At 40.8% G+C, this 22,679-nt stretch overlaps 1 protein-coding gene across 7 annotated transcripts in view; it reads left to right on the top strand.

Annotated features, from left to right (window-relative positions):
- The window catches only part of LOC129765053 (protein GDAP2 homolog), a 315,411-nt gene that overhangs the window by 103,357 nt on the left and 189,375 nt on the right, over positions 1-22,679 (top strand). The window contains exon 1 of one of the 7 annotated variants that reach the window (XM_055764882.1): positions 14,210-14,232. The exons of the other annotated variants lie outside the window; for them this stretch is intronic. Within the exon in view, the coding sequence (XP_055620857.1) occupies positions 14,225-14,232 (8 nt within the window). The 5' untranslated portion in view covers positions 14,210-14,224. Of the gene's footprint in view, positions 1-14,209; positions 14,233-22,679 lie in introns of those variants that run through there. 7 annotated transcript variants of the gene reach the window in all.

The following is a 22,679-nucleotide window of genomic DNA, read 5'->3' as shown; positions in this document are numbered from 1 at the left end:
GTTTGGAGAAAATTGATTCTTTGCTGGCATTTCTGTTTCAAATACGCAATGTGTCTCCCCCAGGTACATTTAGAATCAAAATATACACCCAGGTATTTGAAAAACATAGAGTGTTGGATCGTTTTGCCGGATAGGTAAAGCTGGAATTGGGCGGGTTCGTGCTTCCTAGAAAAAACGACCATTTCAGTTTTCTCCGTAGAGAATTCGATACCCAGCTTGAGGGCCCACGTGAACAGATTGTTCAGGGTATCTTGCAACGACTTTTGCAGAACGACGGGATTAGTACCCGTGATGGAAATAACTCCATCGTCTGCAAGTTGTCTCAGCGTGCAGTCTCTAGTTAGACAATCATCCATATCATTGACGTAAAAACTGTACAAGAGGGGGCTTAGGCAGGAGCCTTGCGGTAGGCCCATAAAACAGTAACGAGAAGATTTTGAGTTGCCATGAGAGAAATTCATGTGCTTTTCTGACAGTAAATTGTACGAGAAATTATTCAGAATTGGTGAAAGTCCACGATTATGAAGCTTCTCTGAGAGAATTTCCATGGAAACTGAATCAAATGCCCCTTTGATATCGAGAAAAACGGAAGCCATTTGTTCTTTGCGAGCAAATGCGATTTGGATTTCAGAAGATAGCAGCGCGAGACAATCATTCGTCCCTCTACCTCGGCGGAAGCCAAACTGCGTATTTGACAGCAAATTGTTCGTTTCGACCCATTTGTCCAAACGAAGTAGAATCATTTTCTCTAACAATTTACGAATACGAATACATGTTATCCACATTGCAATCGGCCTATACGAGTTGTGATCGCAAGCTGGCTTGTTGGGTTTTCGTATGGCTATCACTCTCACTTGTCTCCAGTCATGCGGGACAATATTCAGCTCCAGAAACTTGTTGAACAAGTTCAGCAAACGCTGTTTTGCCAAGTCGGGAAGATTCTTCAACAAGTTGAATTTAATCTTGTCCGACCCCGAAGCTGAATTGTTACATGAGAGGAGGGCAATTGAGAATTCTACCATCGAAAAATTCTCATAATCGCATTGGAGCGGAATATCGCGTACGACGCTTTGTGCAGGAACAGAATCGGGACAAACCTTCCTTGCAAATTTGAAAATCCAACGGTCAGAGTATTCCTCACTTTCATTGGTATGGTTCCAGCCACGCATTCTCCTAGCCGTATTCCAAAGAGTACTCATAGCGGTCTCCCTTGACAAACCATTGACGAATTTCCGCCAATATCCACGCTTTTTTGCTTTAATCATACCTTTTAGTTTGGCTTCTAGAGCTTGGTACTTTCGAAACCATTCCACTAATCCAGTTTTCCTGAATTTTTTGAAAGCGGATGATTTTTCAAGGTAGACCTTTGAACACTCCCTGTCCCACCAAAGTGATGGAGGACAACGTCGGAAAGTGGTAGCCGGTACACGTTTCTTTTGAGCTTGAAGTGCGCTATCGTAAATCAAACTTGATATAAAATTATACTCTTCAAGGGGAGGAAGTTCATGCATCGAAATGAATGCTTCAGATATTAATTCTGCAAATTTTCTCCAGTCAATATTCTTCGTGAGGTCATACGCAATATCGACTGACTCACTAGATTTTGATTCATTGGCGATCGATAAAATTATTGGTAGGTGATCACTACCGTGGGGATCTTGGATTACCTTCCATGTGCAATCCAGGGATAATGAAGAAGAGCAAAGTGATATGTCTAGCATACTTGCCCGTGCAGGAGGGTTGGCTATCCTAGTTGCTTCCCCAGTATTTAAAACTGTCATGTTGAAGTTGTCGCACAGATCATAAATCAACGTGGCACGGTTGTCATCGTAGAGTGACCCCGATTTTGTTTTCGTAATTATTGATTGTATTTATTTTTTGTTGTTCTCATGGCTTTGGACTAGAGAGTGCTATATTTTATTATATTTTTTCTTGAAAGTTGAGGCTATTTCCCATAACATATCTAAAAACCAAAGATGTATATTTTCGATTTTGAGTTATGATTTTTTAAAACTTAACTTGTTTTCAGTTTTCGTTCTATATTCCTATTAGACTAAACTAGATCTATACGACTAGAATAATTTTTTTTCGCAAGTGTTTCAAAATAGACTAGCTAATTGGATTTAATTTCATATGTCGATTAAGTGGTTCTAAAGCTATAAATTTTTGAAAAACCATTTTTGGAAAAAAAAAAAAAGCAAAAAAAAATATTCTTCGGAGCATCGGTTTACTTTAAAAATTCATAACTTAAAAACAGAAAAAAAAACACATCTCTGATTTTTGGATATGTTATGTTAAAAATCCTCAGCTTTCGAGAAAAAATTATTAAAAAATATAGCTCCCTCTAGTCCAAAGCCATGAAAACAAAAAAAAACAAATACAATCAATAATTACGAAAACAAAATCCAAATTTTCACAAGTGTAATATTTTTCCAGAAAAGAATAGCTAATAGGCTATTCTAGAGCTTGCCACTCAGAATGCATTCAAGGCGTGTTATTTGGCATAGAAATCTCAACTAAGTACTAATAAAAATGACGCAAGTAATACTACGTTGAGACGGCGAAGTTCCTCTAGGAACGTTAGTGCCATTGAAGAAGAAGAAGACTAGACTAGTGTGATATTTTTTCAAAGAAGAGATCATTGGCTTCAATTCGATTTTTCTTGCTTCGCTTTCCATTCAGCCCGCATCAAAAGAGTTTTCATAATATCAGTGTCGGACCCAGTACTTAAAGATACTCATTGTCTAAATAGAAAATAGTCAGCAGTTTGACTAGAAAGTAGTCATATTTTGTAAAACATCCGAAAACAAACCGTATATATTTTTATTTTATTATTTTGCAACTGTCAGTCCCAGTCAATCAGCGCTTTCCTACCAAAAAGACCTACAGTGACTCAAACCCGTAATCGTACTCCACCATGCAGATCTCTTTTCCTTTCTTTTGAAAGTTGAAAACAAGCTTTCGAAACATTCTATTTAGATGAAATTATAGTGTCATATGAGAGTTAAAAGGTTTACTATCTGTTTTCAGAATAATGGTTTTTATTTCTCTAAAAATGGCGAATGTATGTGCTAATGTATCAAAATTGGCTCAATCTCATAATCGTACGCTGATTGAAATCTCTATTCGATTTCGAAGGCGTTGGCCAATTTCCTAATTCCATCATTTTTATGGCATCCCTTGTTCATTGCAACTATCTTTAGCTGTCTTTAGCCTTATCTACGAGTTTTTTGGAGTATTCAGAAGATATATTTATCAATGTCTTCATTGACTGGTTTTTAAAATCGTAATTTTTTGAAACTTAATGTTTTCTAAATTTTCTACACAGATAACTTCCTCAGTTTTTTCACTGGGATTGATGTCGGAAGATTGTGGAGGAATATCGATAACTTTTGAGTAATTATAATGTAACCATGTGTGAACTTCATATGTCTTGAGCTCTGGATCATTGTCTTGGCAAAACTTGAATCCTCAATTCCATCCCATTTTGTTGACACTTTGCTTCATATTTTCCTTCAGGATGATCGAGCCAATACACCATCGATGAAAACCAAATTCCTCATATATGCACCCTCATACCATCCCTCCACCACCACCATGTTTACACATTGCTTTTATATTTGTTTACGTTTAATTCATCGTTAGCTTCCTCCATACGAAACGACAACCATCGGAATCAAAAATATCAAATTAGAACCCATCTATGGAAATAACATCTTACTAGTAAGACATTGATGTGTTTCATGCTATTTGGAATAATCAAATTGGAGTTACTGATCTTTTTTTTGCTGAGAAACGGTTTGTCCCTCTGTGCTCTGGCATACAAGCTGCCCTTCCTAGACACATTACAATTTTTTTTTTTCTTTACTCTTACATAATTGAACGATCTAACACAGTTATCAAAAGGATTGTTGTACCCATACATTGTTCTATGACGGTTAACTACAAATAAATCACGCTCACGAAGTTGACGGAAAGGTGCGTACAAGTTGATATTTTGCAGAAGAGAAGGGCAGTCTATGTTTCCAATGATGAGGTCAAATGAGGGACTTAGAATGAAAGGGGTGTAAGTGATTTGATCGGTTTCTCTACATCGACTCTCTCTTTTGGTCATAACTTAGCTGCAAATACATTCCCAGCTATATTTGACAATGTGGAAGATTGGTCAGAACCTCATCTATCGGATTCTATAGCAATCTTAAATTGGAACGTTTTTGCAGTTGAGTTATTAACTGAATAAAAAGTTGATGAAGAGAAATCGATCAAGTCACTATTCTTGCATTCTAAGCCCTTCAAATATAAGCAGTCTCTGAAGGTTGCTGCGTCTATCGGCTAGAGTTTCAAGATGAATGAGTCTACAGCGACTTCGATAGTCCGGCAAATTTGTTGGATCATTCCACGGAAGTTGTCGAAGAGCATACCGAATGGAGCTGCGTTGAATCCTTTCCATCCGAATACTCTGGATTGCATGATAAGGTGACCATACGGGAGCAGCATATTCCATGATGCTGCGGACAATCGAACAGTATAGTGCCTTAAGAGCGTACATGTTCGTTGGACCGGAGTTTGCTATCAACCGTGACCCTTAGATCACGGATAGTTTCTACACGCTCCAGAACCTCTGAATGGATGGAATACTGAAAATCTGATCGGGATTGTCGGCGGGAAAACGAAATAAATTTGCACTTTTTGGTGTTAAGCTCCATCCCGTTCTCAGTACACCACAGAGTTAACTCGTCCACATCAGCGCAGCAGTCTAGATGAGATGATATAACTCAATTTGTTTGCTCAATTTGGTTTATATCGATGGTGTAATGGATCAGAATGTTTACTTGAACATCCTTAACACTCCTATACTCGCGCATTGGTCTGTCAGACCGAGAAATCAATAATTCGTTCATTTCTCAGAAAATATCAACACTACGAGTTTGCGTTTCTCTCTAGCTTCGTTATTCGTTGTTCGTCATCGTTTAGCGTATCGCATGTGTTAGTACAAAGGGGACGTGTGCCACTTTTTTAACACTTTCGGTCTGACACACCGACGCGAGTATAGGTGTAACTTTTTTGGACAAGTGCCTTTTTTCATATTCTAGAATATTGTTGAACGAAATGTATAAATTAATGTTAGTGGCGTGGAATATCTTATGCATATAATGCATAAGATCATTACCGGACTATTATTATTTGATTTCAGTCCCTTTTGTAACTGGATTGAACGGATCCATATATTAACTATTCGTCGTTAGATTCATACGTTCAAAAGCAAAATATGAATGTTTGACTTTCGTATAGTTATTCGTCAAATGTAATGGTCTTACATATACACACTAGTGAGAGAATTTCACTTGTGGAATATTTGTAAACAGTAAACTATAAGCTAATCGGTGGCTTATGCTAATTTTTTTACAGTTACAGTTTCGGGGATATTTTTTTTTATAATGGACAATATCGACAAGAAAACAAGAAAAAGAAAAGGAATTTCCTAGAAATCCTTTTATATCATCTTTTCGTGTCCCATATAAGAAAGGCATTAATTCTTAGATTACCAAGAATACAGAGACAAAGAATATTAGAAATATGCAAGCTTTATATTCCAGAGCCTTTATCATCTGGTAATTATCTAGAAGGTCGTTATACATTCTTCTCTTTGATAAAAGACCCGAAAAATACGCAACAACTGCATGAAATGTAAAAAATATGTTTGTTTCGAGCATGCAATTATGCTTTGTTCTGATTCTTACTCCAATAAAACCACAATCGATTAATACGTTTTTATGTTGTTTTATAGCTCTTCATACTTCCATGAATTATATTCAGTTGCTTACTTTTATTTTATAACAGTGAAAAATTCGAATTTCGTTATTTGTGTTGGAGTATCAAAAATTACTCTGTTTTGAGGACGCTGAATTAGATGACTATTAAAACATAATAAAGATGACAAAAACATATTTTTTGAAGTTTTTTCATACAATCATACCCTCTCCTTCAAATAAATGCCAATAAAGCCTGAAAAATACACAATGGCAACATTACAGAGAAGTTCATTTTTCGGTCTGTGTTTCGGAACAAAATGAGATGGAATCGAGGATTCAAGTTTTGCCAAGACAATGACCCAGAGCTCAAAACATATGAAGTTCCCACATGGTTACATTACAATTACTCAAATATTATTGATATTCCTCCACAATCTTCCGATATCAATCCCAGTAAAAAACGAGGGAAGTTATCTGTGTAGGAAATTTAGAAACCATTAAATTTCTAAAAATAACGATTTTAAAAACCACTCAATGAAAACATTGATAAATATACCTTCTGAATACACCAAAAAACTCGTAGATAAGGCTAAAGACAGCTAAAAATAGTTGCAATGAACAAGCACACATTACATTAGCACATACATTCGCCATTTTTAGAAAAATAAAAACCATTATCATATCATATTATCATATGACACCATAATTTTATCTAAATGTTCCGAAAGCTTGTTTTCGACTTTCAAAAGAAGGAAAAAGAGATCTGCATGGTGGAGTACGATTACGGATTTGAGTCACTGTATTTCGATTTGGCATGGAATGGCTGAATACAATTATTTTCAACTAAAGATCTTCAATATTGCTCTTGTCCCCCTTATTTATATGATATGCTAAAATATGATTTATATAGTGTTAACCCCACGTTAGTTGACGATTTGGACGAAGCCAATCTCAATAATGATCAAGTTTATCTCACTGTTACTTTGGCACTGGTGCGTCGTCTAATTGGTAAGGTTGTTTCAAATTTGTTTGGTGAAAAAAGGCACAAAAAATATATGAGGTTGAGTCCAAGACACGACCGCATTGTTGACGTAGAACTATGCTTTAGCTTAATCCAAGTCGCTTGTTTATAACTGCGAACATTATTTTAAAATGCTACGAAATTTTAGAAATAACCATTCTACCAGTTTGGTCGCCCTGAAATATTTTTTTTCCTAGTAGAATCATTTGACGATTATTGTTTTATGATTCATTCTTGCCCTCTCAGAACAATACATGCTCGAGATAAACGCAGTTATCATCCTTGGTGGAGAAAGTTTTGCTACTGGTAAGCGAAACCAAATCACGAACAAAATTCCAAAACGACATTTACTTTCCTGGTGACTAAATAAACGAAATAAACTCTTCCTGTTAATCTCAACAACCTCGAAAAGAGTAGCACTGCTTTATTATGATCAATATTAGCGCAAATACAATCCTAGTTGAAGGGAGTTTTGCAACTGGCAAATTATTGAATAACTTGGTATTCCCAAATAATTTTTTGGGGCAAAACCTAATACCTGCTTTACCATAGCATCAGTTCAATACATTGATACAATATCAAAGGCACCAACGAAGCCTTCATGATGACGGAAAACAAACAATGTCAACTGCTTGGAAAAAGGCCTAAGCAGATTCATTACTAATACCCTAGCGCAAATATTTCCCTCCCGCTATCTCCCCTCTTTGTCGACACGTTCGGATCGACATGTTCACCCGCAATAGCGCAATACGTTAAAACGCACGCACGTACATACACAAAAATATTCATATATCGATGGCTTGAAACAGTTAAATATGCACACACTTATCTCCGTTTTGCGCTATTCTCAACAGAAGCCCTTTTTGTTAATATTGCCGGTCTGGATCAGCTTAGCCGTCATCCTTTGTGGAGAGAGTTTTGCTACCATCATGCGAAACCAAATCACAGACAAAATTCCAGAACATTTATTTTCTCGGTGAGCTGACGATAGCTTGATGATTCCCCATACAATTGTGCCGCTCAGAACCTTAATGCAATGGCGTCAGTTTGATGCAATTATTGCAGTGCTAGAGACATCAGCGACTCAGTAATTTGGTCGCGTCCACAGCTCAATCCGAAACTAAGACACGTGAGACTTTAAACTTCTTTAGTTCATTCGTCTCTAACCTTCAAAAAGGCCCTTGGAAAACTTTACTTTTTCCTCGTATTACTCCTCCACTCCTCACCGTCCAGCTCGCCCAGCAACGATGTTGTTCAGTCGGTGTCCTCACGAAGAATGAATGTTTACTTCAACGAGATCCACTGTTTATACTCTAGGCAAATATTCCCCTTCGTTCTTCTTCTTTTCCCTTGTTCACGGAGACTTTGAGTCATACGATTTCCCCTTCGTTGCTCGTCCATAAGTTGCTCGTTATTGACAGCTCTGTTCGGGAGAGCAAACAAATGGACAGAACAAATATATGGGAAAATGGAAACGCTTATAGTTTTCATGAATTTTAACCATTTATACACCATGGGATTGTAATGTATAGCATATCAAACAAATCGTAGGGAATTTCCGATTCATTTGGTATGTAAATCGCCAAAATCCGTTCGCGGCAAAAATAGGTATTAACGTTAACTTTATTTCATAAAAACGTGACCTGTTTTCTGATTTGGCACTCTTAATGAAAGACGTAGTTCTACGTCAAAAATAAAACAGTGTGACAACAGATTCGATATTTACGACAATAAAGGGTGTGTCACATCAAATTGCATCACGGAAAAAACGCTGTAGAAATTTAAGTTTTAGGAATTATATCTTCAGCTTTCGCTTATAATCAGATAAGAGTGTATAGATCACGTTGGCCATGCTTCGCTTCCAATTTTTCGTAAATTTGGAAAAATGTCGTCGAACGAAAAAGAGCGTCGTGAATTAATCCTGTGCACTCATTTCGAGAATCCGGAGTTGTCACATCGGGACATCGGTAAGATGCTGGGAATCGTCCAATCCACGGTCAGCAGAGTACTAAAACGATACTTCGAGAACCTAACCATCGACCGGAAGGTGAAGAACGGCAAAAATGGATGCTCCGTCAGTGAAAAGGATCACAAGCGCGTAGTTAAGCAGTTTAGACGTGATCCGAGAAGTTCGGTCCGGGATGTCGCCAATAAGCTGAATTTGTCAAGTTTATTCGTCCAGCGGACCAAGCAGCGGGAGGGCCTGCGTACATACAAGGTTCAGAAGGCTCCTAACAGCGACGATAGGCAAAACATGGTGGGGAAGACGCGAACCCGGAAGCTGTACACCGAAATGCTGACGAAGCCGCATTGCCTGGTAATGGACGACGAAACCTACGTCAAAGCGGACTTTCGTCAGCTGCCGGGCCTGTTGTTCTTGTCCGCAGAGGACAAATTCAGCGTTCCGGAGGAAATTCGCAAGCAGAAACTATCCAAGTTTGCCAAAAAGTACATGGTGTGGCAAGCGATCTGCTCTTGCGGAAAGCGGAGCGCCCCCTTCGTGATGACCGGCACGGTAAACGGGCAGGTTTACCTTAAGGAGTGCCTACAGAAGCGCTTACTACCACTATTGAAGCAGCACGAGGGCCCGACCATCTTCTGGCCGGATCTCGCTTCGTGCCACTATTCAAAGGACGTGTTGGAGTGGTACGAAGCCAACAGGGTCACCTTCGAGCCAAAGGAAATGAACCCGCCCAACGCGCCGGAGCTTCGCCCAATAGAGAAATATTGGACGATTATGAAGCAGGCCCTCCGGAAGAACCCAAAAGTCATCAAATCGGAGGCCGACTTCAAGAGAAAATGGATTTCTGTTAAAAAAAAAGACGGGTGGGTAATGTCAGGGACATAACCGGAGTGACGTAGGACTATACAAAGGGGACAGCTTTTGCTAAATATATATTTTAAATATATTGTTTTATTTTCTTCTGCTACGTGAATACCTACCTATCTACCTGAAAAATGGATTAGTTTACTGTTTACTCTTCATGAACATGTTGGGGGTTCTGCAAAGAACCTTTGGTGTTGTGTTTTTGCGTTTTTTTTACAAACTTTCTCATTTTTTTCTCGCTGTCTTATAGTTAATTCTTGATTTTTTTCCGAAGGCTTTGTACTTATTAAATGTTCAACGCCGGGCATCTTTCGGCGTATGCACATATCGTACAATCAAAATGATGGCTGTGATAGGGAATGCATAGGTGGTCATCAGCTCATTCACTATCATATATTTCACTATTGAGTACATTACCGTACCTTAAACTGTTTCCGTGTTTCGGAGACGAATGAATTGTAAGATTTGTAGTCTCCGCAAACAAAGTAAATAAAAATAAAAAAGAACTGAGGTTTTGGAGACGAACTCTACGATCTGTCGAGAAATAAACGAGCTATAAGCGTTCTGAAAAACCAACAGTAAATACATGGACGAATGACCTTCGGATTAAAGCCCTTTAAAATAAGAACAGAGCAGCAGGAAATACATAGAGGCGAATGAACTGCAAAGTTCAAAGCCTCTTAAAAACAAAGAAAGAAGAATAAGGAAATACATAGCTCATCATGTTGCTCCTTAGTTATTTTTCTATACAATGCATATGTAACGTCATTCATTTTTCAACATCAGTTATCAACCAAAAAAAGCAGTTCTTGCTACCGAGAAAATTCGTTAATGCCATCCTGCATACAATGTGTTGTAATTTGAAGCCATTTTTAATTCGGAAACCATGCATGGGTTTGTGAAAACTGAATGATCAATTTAAAAGACCCCAACCACCAATAAGTTCAAGAACAAGATAAACAAAATAAATCAGTTTATATTATATGTCATATTATGTCTCTTTAGAATGCATTGGTATTGTGAAAAACTTTCAATAACTCTTCTTTGAAAGGTTTAATGGCCCTGAAAAGCGCCGTGTTTTACGGTGGCTGGTTTTGCCACCAAAGCAGTCTGTATAAACAAACTTTTTCCTTCTTCTACCTGCTTCCGTTTTGCGATTGCGTTTGCCACTCGCTGAAACTAGTTGTTGCCACCGAACCGAATGTGCTCTGTTCTGTTCGGTTTTGCGGGTTTTTTTTTATTGTTGTGAGCAGCTTTGCAAGCCAACTCGAGCACTCCGGCGGCCGAAATTCTATAACCGCTATTAGGTATACTGGTGCTCCGGCACCAATCCGTTGATGCGATGTGATGTGAAACGATGCCACACAACCACGCTGATTTACGGTTTGAAAGATAATGATATATTTTTCAGCGGATCCGCGCCTTTTGTACTCCAGCGGTACACATTCACAGGATAGCGACCAGCAGACTAAGCCAAAGGGGCGAGTCCAACGAGACGAAAGAAAGATCGTTAAAAGGCAGCGATGGCAAAAAAATACATTCATTACGATTTGTTCGCTCGTTGGATTCACATGCAGGCTAAAAAGGGTCCTTTTCAGGATCACAAAATTATCTTCAATCTAAAGAGTTTATTGTTTTGTTATCACTCGATATCCCCATCTTGTTCGGCTAAGCCTTCCTGTTTAGCGATTGCGTTTGCCACTCGCCACAGCTTTCATAGTTGGAAAATTTCTTCCCATCCAGCTTGTGACATGTTGTACAGTAAATTACATTTAATGCGACGTGCCGAAACACCACTCAGTGTCGCATTGGAGGCGATTTTAACCTGTAATTGAACATTTGCGATGACAGTGGTACAGTGTCGAGTTTCGATGTGGGGTCATAATTTGGACCTCGAACTTTATGTTTACAAAAATGTCCAACTAAATATGTCAAATTACAGGTCCGTCCAATTAGCTAAATGTCGAGCTAAATGTAAATTACTGTACTTTCAATCTAGAAGCAATTTAAAAATTAATGAATATTGAATAATCAGGAAAGTCCCCAACCATAAATAAGCTCAGAACAACTGCTAAATTCACATACTCATCATATACTGGCAAACAAATTATGAAAAAATCAATTTGTGTTTTATTATTATTTTGGATACTATTTTAGAAAGCATTGAACTGTATTTCGTAAACTCTTTTTTGAAAGGTTTAATGGCCCTGATAAGCGCCGTGTTTTATGGAATTTTAGAAAACTTAGTACTCGTGGTTTTGAAAAAAAAACCATTTCGAACGCCCTCGATGCCGCCTTATTCTGGATTTGCCACCAAAGCAGATTGTATAAAGAACAAACTTTTTTCTTCTGCTACCAGCTGCCGTTTTGCGATTGCGTTTGCCACTCGCTGCAACTGCCTGTTGTTGTCTTGATGTCCACCGAACCGAATGTGTTCTGTTCTGAATGCGGGTTTTCTTATCGTCGCTTTACCAGCCAACTCGATCACTTCGGCGGCCGAAACTATATAACGCCGGCTAGGTGGACTGGTGCACTGGTACTAACGCGCTCGGCCTAGCGGGGAACTCCAGATCAACACGGTTCGAGCGGGATTTTGCCTTTCCCTTCACTTTTCCTCCTTTACCATGTCCAGACATGGCTGCTTGGGTTGGTTTGTTGATGTGTTGTGATGCGAACCGATGTGGTGTACGGTTTGAATGAGAATGATCGTTACGGCAGCGGAGCGGGGATTTTTAAGCTGACTGGCTGGCTCGAGAATTACGCATGTGTGAGACAGCGACCAATGTTTCGTTCATTTTTTTTCTTTTTCCTTTCCAATGGTACTTCATTCTATTTCGCTGCTGCTCTGGTTGCCCGTTTTGGTCGGTACGATTTGAGGAGCACAAAATGGACCAATCAAAAATGGGCACAAGTGCATTTGGACAATGCTTGATATTTCACAATTATTCAATTATTTATCTCAAGAAAAATGAAATGTTATTCATTATGATAGATGCGTAGATATATTTCCTATCAATTGATGCCAAAACCATTGCGATCTATTAAGAAATGCTCGAGTTATAAGCGTTCCAAATCTTGCATTTTTTCCTACTTGTTCAGTGCCTAGATTTCCATTTCACCCCCTATATCTTCCGGTTAGACGTAGTCCTACGTCAAAACTACAACCTGACGTTGTACAGAACCTTATGGACGGGGTAAAGAGGAAGGTGCGAGTATACGGGCTTGGGCTCGAAGTATGAATAAAAAGAAAATGCCAAAAGTTGTTTAATAGTTTTTATTTTACTGTCTAAAATTTTCAAAAGCATCGGTCTACTGGGCGAATTTCTACAGCGTTTTTTCCGTGATGTAATTTGATGTGACACATCCTTTATTTTTGTCTTTTCGGTCTATAACATTGTCTGTGTCTTCTCGAACTAACCGCTTTGTAATCGGTTAACAAGAGATGCATGCAAAGCTAAACGTGCGGAAGAGAATACCTATACCTTTCCCAAGTCAGGTATCGCTGCCCACTGTTCGCATGTATTCATCGATCTCCACTTATCTTAGCAGCTGATGATCATTGGGGCAATACTAATACCAGTTTGCGTTCATTCCACACAGCCGCCGCCGAAGATACAATGATAGAGTGTCATTTCGGTCGATGCACAATCGCAGAAGATATCTCTCGCAGAACAAGCCCCACAACCCACATATGTGTGTGCACTAGGGATGGTCAATCTGGTAAACGTTTGTTCAGGTTCCAGACTAGATGCCCCAATCGACTGTGGTGAGAGAACGTGTGATTTTTTAGACTCCCCCAGCGATCAACAAGTCAATCCACGAAACTGACCATTACTACTGCCCACCTGCATGTCACCCTCCAACCAACACCGCGAAGAGTTCGCGAAAGCTGCATGAGCCCACCGAGTTGGTTGTATTGGAACATGGTGGTGAGCCAACCCAACAGCAGCAGCAGCCTACACACAGAACACTCTCAGAGCTTCGTCAGTTTAACTTTGACGTCGTCGGTACGCGGCAGGAACGTAACGCAGCGGCGTTTCTGATTCTTTATTTTCGTGTTTTCGGTTTCGTTTGATGACGGCAAACTTAATTCCGTGGATTCCGTGCATTTGAGTTACGTGGTGAGCCCAGTCGCGCGTGTCGAACCGGCATCGTTTCCGTGTGCGTTTTGTTTCGGTGTTCCCTCAGTAAGTGCTGCTCACTGTTGATGCTCCCAAAGTGAGCACGAGAAACAACGAACAGGAGAAAAAAAAAGTAATTATTTCCAAGGGTTCAGCAATAATTGATGTGTGTGAATGTGGGGGAGATCTGAGGAGGATGGTGGATTAAATCAGTTTTGTCCGTTGTCGATGCTTCTATTGACTTTCCCTCCCACTAACGAGATCAATTACTATCAAATGTCACCGTGTAGTGATTATATGTTAAGCAAGCGGTCCACATCGGACGGTCGCGTGTTCAAACAGCCACTTTTCCTGAATATGTAGCTCTCTACCGGAGACGAGTCAGTGCCCAGTCGAGTCTATGCATTAGTAATGAGGCTGAAATTGTGCACTAACGTAAATGATTAACGATTCGGAGTGATCCACACCCCAGCGGAGAGACCACATCACAACTACCAGCTCAATGCCCAAGTGCGCTACTGTTTGCGTTTGATGGTTATGTTTTGATTACTAATCACTGTGAAATGTTATCGTCGAATAATGATGAAATTGTGTAAAGAACAAACCGGCATGCACACGAATATGGTGAGGAGACCTTTCGCCGATATGTGGGCCAACGCAGTTCGTTTTGTGCGTCGCTCTTTCCGTGCTTCGAAGTTCTGACGGGGGAATTAACAAGGGAACGGTAAACTGGATATTGACTTGTGGGACTGAAGATAAAAAAAAGCTTGTTGTCGAATGGTAGACTAGTAGAATGATGGTGCGGCAGTACACAAGATATCAACCTGTATGAATAAAAAATATTCAGTGCTAGATAGACACTGAGGAAGATAAAAGCTAACAACAACAGAAACTTCGTCGAAGACGCACTAGCAACAACTACGGAAAATTTTGGGTACATTTCCCCGAGAGTGCCCAAGGTTAGGGTTGATCGAGGTTTTCGGAAAAAAAAATGTTGATGCCAAATGTCTTAAAATTGCATGAAACCTCGAGATTTAGTGTCATTTCGAAAAAAATTTTTTTGTCAAAAATCGACACTCTGGGACTTAGTTTTTTCTTCGGAATACGAGACGGAACGTGATTTTTCGATTTTCAAAAAACTCAAACTTTTACCGCCTTGCACCACTCTCCCTTAAGTCCGATTGAGCTGATATTTTGCATAGGGTGTTTTTTCGAGTTGGTAAACATTTTGTATAGGGTAACTTTTTGAAATTCACCCTTGTGGGGCCGTTCTAGAAACAAATTTGTTTCCTCTTACATTACATTTTAGAGATTGGGTGTCTGCAGAAAAGTTGTTCAGAATGTCGATTTGGATCATTTGACGATTTTATTTAAAGTTGTTGAGTAGTTGAGCAACATTGTAGAGCTATAAATTTCAAGAAACTTTGCTGAAGATACATAATATCGATCTATCAGTTCTTCAAAGATATAACTATTTTTTCTGGGGAGACTATCTCAAAACTAGTTTTTTAACTTGAGTTATACCTAAATTACATCCAATCAACTCAACATGTTCCACAAAGTTACTCAACGTTCTTTTTGTTCGTCAGAGTTTGGAGTATACATCACTTTATATAACAATTCTTACAGCGCAATTTACTCAATATTTTACTCTGTTTTCTACATACTTTATCTACTTGTTTATTTGCATTATATTAATTTATAAATCGATTTCTGATTTTATCTCACTATCAGAGCTCAAATTTGAGTTATTTAGCAGTAGTTTTATTGCAGTTGATAGTAATTTCACCTTTTTCGATTTTCGTTTTCGCAACTGCTTATACCAGTTCGGCTGAAAAGTTCATAAGTTTGACGTCCAGAAGGCGCCTCTTGCAGAAATCAACTTGACTATCACAAAGCACCATCTTTCAATCGATACGTGTCAAAATTTGACAGCAATCGGTCGATTGGTTCGTGAGCTACAGCATTGAGAGTGAAACAACTTTTGTTATTGTGAATAAAATGGAAAAATCACAAATCAATGAAAACGATAGCAAAATTGAATGCATTGGGCTTCGAACTGCTTCCGCATCCACCGTATTCTCCAGATCTGGCCCCCAGCGACTATTCTCTGTTCGCAGATCTGAAGAGGATGTTCGCCGGCAACAAATTTATACTGATGATGAAGTGATTACCGAAACTGAGACTTATTAAGATGAAAAAGACGGGTGGGTAATGTCGGGGACATAACCGGAGTGACGTAGGACTATACAAAGGGGACAGCTTTTGTTAAATATATATTTTAAATATATTGTTTTATTTTCTTCTCCTACGTGAATACCTACCTATCTACCTGAAAAATGGATTAGTTTACTGTTTACTCTTTATGAACATGTTGATGGTTCTGAAAAGAACCTTTGGTGTTGTGTTTTTGTTATCACTCGATATTCCTATCTTGTTCGGTTAAACCTTCCTGTTTAGCTATTGCGTTTGCCACTCGCCATAGCTTTCACAGTTGAAAAATTTCTTCCCATCCAGCTTGTGACATGTTGTTCAGTTAATTACATTTAATGCGACGTGCCGGAGAAACACTTTGCCACTCACTGAAACTAATTGTTGCCTTGATGAGCGCCGAACCGAAGCTGCTCTGTTCTTGATGCGGGTTTTCTGATTGTCGTGAGCAGCTTTGCAAGCCAACTCGAGCACTCCGTGGGCCGAAACTCTATAATCGCTGTTAGGTATACTGGTGCTCCGGCACCAATCCGTTCGGCCTAGTTACCCTTGCGGAGCAATCAGTGAATGCGACCAACAGGGAACTGGAGACCTGCACGGTTCGAGTGAGACTTTGCCTTTCCCTTAACTTGTCCTCCTTTGTTACGTCCACGATGCCGATGCCGTACAACCACACGGGTTTACGGTTTGAAAGAAAATAAGATATTTTTTGGGGTCTGCGCGTTTTATACTCTAGCGGTACACACTCACAGGATAGAGACAAATCGGCAGACTCAGCAAGAGGGGCGAGCCCAACGAGACGAACGAATGAGCGTTAAAAGGGAGCGATGGCAACATGCACATGCAGGCTAAAAAGGGTCCTTTTCAGGATCACACAATTATCTTCAATCTAAAGGGTTTATTGTTTTGTTATCACTCGATAACCCAATCTTGTTCGGCTAAACCTTTCTGTTTAGCGATTGCGTTTGCCACTCGCCACAGCTTTCACAGTTGGAAAATTTCTTCCCATCCAGCTTTGTGACATGTTGTACAGTAAATTACATTCAATGCGACGTGCCGAAGCGCCACTCAGTGTCGCATTGTAGGCGATTTTAACCTGTAATTGAACATTTGCGATGACAGTGGTACAGTGTCGGCTTTCAATGTGGGGTCATAATTTGGATCTCTATGTTTACAAAAATGTCCAACTAAATAAGTCGCATTACATGTCCGTCCAATTAGCTAAATGTCGAGCTAAATGTAAATTACTGTACTTTCAATCTAGAAGCAATTTAAAAATTGATGAATATTGAATAATCAGGAAAGTCCCCAACCATAAATAAGCTCAGAACAACTGCCAAATTCACATACTCATCATATACTGGCAAACAAATTATGAAAAAATCAATTTGTGTTTTATTATTATTTTGGATAATGTTTTAGAAAGCATTGAACTGTATTTCCTAAACTCTTTTTTGGAAGGTTTAATGGCCCTGAAAAGCGCCTTGTTTTATGGAATGGTTCCAATTTAGAAAACTTAGTACTCGTGGTTTTGAAAAAAAACCATTTCGAACGCCCTTGATGCCGCCTTGTTCTGGATTTGCCACCAAAGCAGTTTGTATAAAGAACAAACTTTTTTCTTCTGCTACCTGATACCGTTTTGCGATTGCGTTTGCCACTCGCTGCAACTGCCTGTTGTCTTGATGTCCACCGAACCGAATGTGTTCTGTTCCGAATGCGGGTTTTCTTATTATCGCGAGCAGCTTTGCCAGCTAACTCGATCACTTCGGCGGCCGAAACTATATAACGCCGGCTAGGTGGACTGGTGCACTGGTACTAACGCGCTCGGCCTAGCTACCCTTGCGGGGAACTTCAGATCAACACGGTTCGAGCGGGATTTTGCCTTTCCCTTCACTTTTCCTCCTTTACCATGTCCAGACATGGCTGCTTGTGTTGGTTTGTTGATGTGTTGTGATGCGAACCGATGTGGTGTACGGTTTGAATGAGAATGATCGTTACGGCAGCGGAGCAGGGATTTTTAAGCTGACTGGCTGGCTCGAGAATTACGCATGTGTGAGACCAACTGTTTCGTTCATTTTTTTCTTTTTCCTTTCCAATCGTGCTTCATTCTATTTCGCTGCTGCTCTGGTTGCCCGTTTTGGTCGGTACGATTTGAGGAGCACAAAATGGACCAATCAAAAATGGGCACATAGTGCATTTTGACAATGCTTGATATTTCACAATTATTCAATTATTTATCTCAAGAAAAATGAAATGTTATTCGTTATGATAGATGCGTAGATATATTTCCTATCAATTGATGCAAACACCTTTGCGATCTATTGAGAAATGCTCGAGTTATAAGCGTTCCAAATCTTGCATTTTTTCCTACTTCTTCAGTGCCTAGATTTCCATTTCACCCCCTATATCTTCCGGTTAGACGTAGTCCTACGTCAAAACCGAAAGAGTACTAGAAAAATTACATCAACTTGCAAGATCGCTATAATCCTTGTATCGCCCTCGAAGGCAATTATGTTGAATAATAAAATTGAATTTTGCAAAAAAAAAAATAGTTTTACTGTTTTACCTTATAAACTTTTCAGCCGAACTGTTAAGAGGGTCGGATGTCATAAGCAATCTTACAAAAACATCCTGATTGCTGTCCTCTCTGCAAGTTGAATTTTGAAAGTTTAGAATATATTTATACGCCTTTTCTAGATTTTAATTTATTTTAATTTATAAATCAATTTCTGATTCTACCTCACTATCAGAGCTCAAATTTGAGTTATTTTCCAGTAGTTTTATTGCAGTTGGTGATAGCAATTCGACCTTTTTCGATTTTCGTTTTCGCAAGCTGCTTATACGAGGATCGGATGTCATAAGCAATCTTACAAAAACATCCTGAGTGCTGTCCTCTCTGCAAGTTTAATTTTGAAAGTTTAGAATATGTTTATACGCCTTTTCTAGATATTTGTGATTTTTTTCAGAACTTTAGCAGTATGGCGCGATACAAGAAATATATATTTATAAAATATTGATATATTTTTTACAATTTTGAGACTCAGTACGGGTTTAATTTATATTTAAATATGTTCGTATGTGTTTTTGACATTTTTTGACTAAACCAGTACTGAGCTTCAACGTTCTAAAAAAAAAACCTTTTTTAATATATATTTTTCGTACCGCGCCACACTGCTTAGTTCTGAAAAAATCACAAATATCTAGAAAAGGCATATAAACATATTCTAAACTTTCAAAATTAAACTTGCAGAGAGGACAGCACTCAGGATGTTTTTGTAAGATTGCTTATGACATTTTTTATTTATAATGATACTACATCCCATTGAGAGATTAGATCTTCTTCACAAGTTTTCGCCAATAATCCCGATCCATGGCTGCAATTCTCCAACTCCCGGCTGCACCGATTCTTGCCAAGTCCTGCTCCACCTGGTCCAACCACCTCGCTCGCTGGGCTCCTCTCCTTCTTGTTCCTACCGGATTCGATGCGAACACCATCTTTGCAGGGCTGCTGTCCGGCAATCTTGCAACATGCCCTGCCCATCGCACGCGTCCAGCCTTGGCGACTTTCTGAATGCTGGGTTCGCCGTAGAGTTGCGCCAGTTCGTGGTTCATTCTCCTTCTCCATACTCCGCTTTCCTGTACACCACCGTATATAGTTCTGAGCACTCGGCGTTCGAAAACTCCAAGCGCTTGTGAGTCCTCTTCAAGCATCGTCCATGCTTCGTGCCCGTAGAGAACAACCGGTCGAATTAGGGATTTGTACATGGTACACTTCGTACGGAGTCGGAGTTTGTTGGACCTCAAGGATTTGCGGAGCCCATAGTAGGCACGACTTCCATTGACAATGCGTCTTCGAATTTCACGGCTGTTGCTGTTGTCAGTTGTTATCAACGAGCCAAGGTAGACAAATTCCTCTACCACCTCGAGCTCGTCGCCGTCGATCACAACACTACTACCAAAAAACTCTGTTGCGATCAGTCCCTCCTGCTAGCATGTATTTAGTCTTAGACGCATTGATCCCAAGCCCAATCAGCCCTGCTTCGTGTTTCAGTCGGGTATACAAGTCGGCTACCGTCGCATGTGTTCTTCCGATTATGTCCACGTCGTCGGCGAAGCAGATAAGCTGACTAGACTTGTTGAAAATCGTGCCCCGCATGTTGAAGCCCGCTCTCCGCATAACACCTTCCAGCGCCACGTTGAAGAGCAGACAGGAGATTCCATCGCCTTGTCGAAGTCCCCTGTGAGTCTCAAATGATTCCGACAGCTCACCTGAGATCCGCACACTGCACCGCACACAACGTTCATCGTTGCCTGAATCAGTCTTGTCAGCTTTCGGGGAAAGCCGTGTTCGTCCATGATCCTACATAGCTGTCGTCGGTCGATTGTATCATATGCGGCCTTGAAGTCGACGAAGATGTGGTGTGTAGGGACCTGATACTCGCGGCACTTTTGGAGGATCTGCCGCAGTGTAAAAATCTGGTCCGTCGTCGAGCAACCGGGCATGAAGCCGGCCGGATAACTTCCCACAAATCTACTTACTATTGGCGATAGGCGGCGGAAGAGGATCTGAGACAAAATTTTATAGGCACCATTCAGGATTGTGATGGCACGATAGTTCCCACAATCCAACTTGTCGCCTTTTTTATAGATGGGGCAGATTACCCCGTCCTTCCACTCCTCCGGTAGCTGTTCTGTGTCCCAGATCCTGACTATCAACCGGTGCATACACTCTACAAGTTTTCTCGGACCTCCCTTGAAGAGCTCCGCTACGAGACCATCCTTACCAGCTGCTTTGTGGTTCTTGAGCTGATTAATGGCCTCCTTAACTTCACCCATCGTCGGGGGTGGTACGTCGTCGTTGTTCATTGCACCGGTGTAGTCCTCCTCAACGCCGTCTAGGTCTCCTGTCTGCGCGCTGTTCAGGTGTTCATCGTAGTGCTGCCTCCACCTTTCGATCACCTCGCGTTCGTTCGTCAAGATGCCTCCTTCCTTGTTTCTGCACATTTCGGCCCGCGGCAGTTTAGTTTCTTGAAGAACTTCCGCGATTCTCGAGAACGATAAAGCAGCTCCATCTCCTAACACTCTTTCTCTTCCAGGCGGCGCTTTTTTCCCGAAAGAGATGTGTTTGCTGCCTTCGTTTCAGTCTGTATCGTTCCACGTTTTGTCGAGTCGCTCGTTGCAGCATGGCTACGCGTGCTGCATCCTTCTCGTTCAGGAGCGCTCGGCACTCGTCGTCAAACCATTCGTTCCGTTGTCCTCGTTGTTCATACCCGATGACGGTCTCTGATGTACTGCTAATTGCTGATTTTAAGGAGTTCCAACATTCATCAAGGGGAACAGCATCCAGTTCGTCTACCCCCGGTAACGCAGCTTCAAGACGCTGCGAATATGTTGCAGCAACGTTCGGCTCCTGTAGTCGTCGTAAGTGGTACCGTGGTGAGCGCTGGTGTCTTATGTTATTGACGACTGACAGTTTAGAACGCAGTTTGACCATCACCAGGTAGTGGTCTGAATCGATGTTAGCGCCACGATAGGTTCTGACGTCGATAATATCCGAGAAGTGCCGACCGTCGATCAAAGCGTGGTCAATTTGTGTTTTTGTTTGCTGTGGTAATCTCCAGGTGTAACGGTATTGGAGGCTGTGCTGGAAGAAGGTGCTACGTATGGCCATGTTCTTGGAGGCAGCGAAGTCGATAAGTCTTAGGCCGTTTTCGTTGGTTCGCTGATGGGCGCTGAACCTACCAATTACCGGTCTAAATTCCTCCTCCTGGCCGACCTGAGCGTTCAAATCACCGATGACGATTTTGATGTCGTGTTTTGGGCAGCGATCGTATTCACGCTCTAGCTGCAGGTAGAATTTTCTTTATCGTCATCGGTGCTAGCTAGATGGGGGCTGTGGACGTTGATAATGCTGATATTGAAGAAGTGGCCTCTCATCCTCAATCTGCACATTCTTTCATTGATCGGCCACCAACCAATCACCCGTTTTTGCATCTCCCCCATCACGATGAAAGCTGTACCCAGCTCGTGTGTGTTGCCGCAGCTCTGATAGATGGTATATCCACCATGGAACGATCGCACCATCGAACCTTTCCAGCACACCTCCAGCAGCGCTACGATGTTGAAATTGCGGGCTCTCAATATTTCCGAAAGAATTCGGGTACTCGCAAGAAAATTGAGAGACTTGCAGTTCCATGTTCCGAGTTTCCAATCTCTAGTCCGTGTTCTTTGCGTGGGTCTAGTCCGATTGTCCTGTCTCGAATTTCTTTGTGAATTTTCCTGTGCGTTTTATTTTTACGGATGGCTTGCAGGGCCTGCACCAACCCCCTGTCTCGCCGAAGGACCGTCGTGCACAGCTCTTTTTAGAGTCCCCGCTGGCACGAATACAGTGATCAGCCGCCCCTAACATGGGGATCAGACGCTGTTTTGAGCCGCACTTCCATGGTGAACAGACGCTCGGATAGGCCCCCTTCCCTGTCAGCATACGACCAAGATCCCACCGGGGTTGGTTACCCGATCTTCACTATGGTTACTCGTACCCCAGCCGGCACCACGGGGAGGTAGGGATAGGAGTTACTGGACAGGAAGCTAAGGACCATTTTATGTCTATTTTATTTCCTGCAGGTACGCGAAGTACCGATGGTACGCTTAGTCCAGTCATTTACCAACCGACCCTCGTATAAGCAGCTTGCGAAAACGAAAATCGAAAAAGGTCGAATTGCTATCATCAACTGCAATCTACTGGA

The sequence above is a fragment of the Toxorhynchites rutilus genome, chromosome 2 (assembly GCF_029784135.1).
Source record: "Toxorhynchites rutilus septentrionalis strain SRP chromosome 2, ASM2978413v1, whole genome shotgun sequence".
In the NCBI taxonomy this organism is placed as follows: Eukaryota; Metazoa; Arthropoda; class Insecta; order Diptera; family Culicidae; genus Toxorhynchites; species Toxorhynchites rutilus.
Note: the sequence above shows the minus strand (reverse complement) of the source record. Positions and strands in the feature narration are given on the sequence as shown.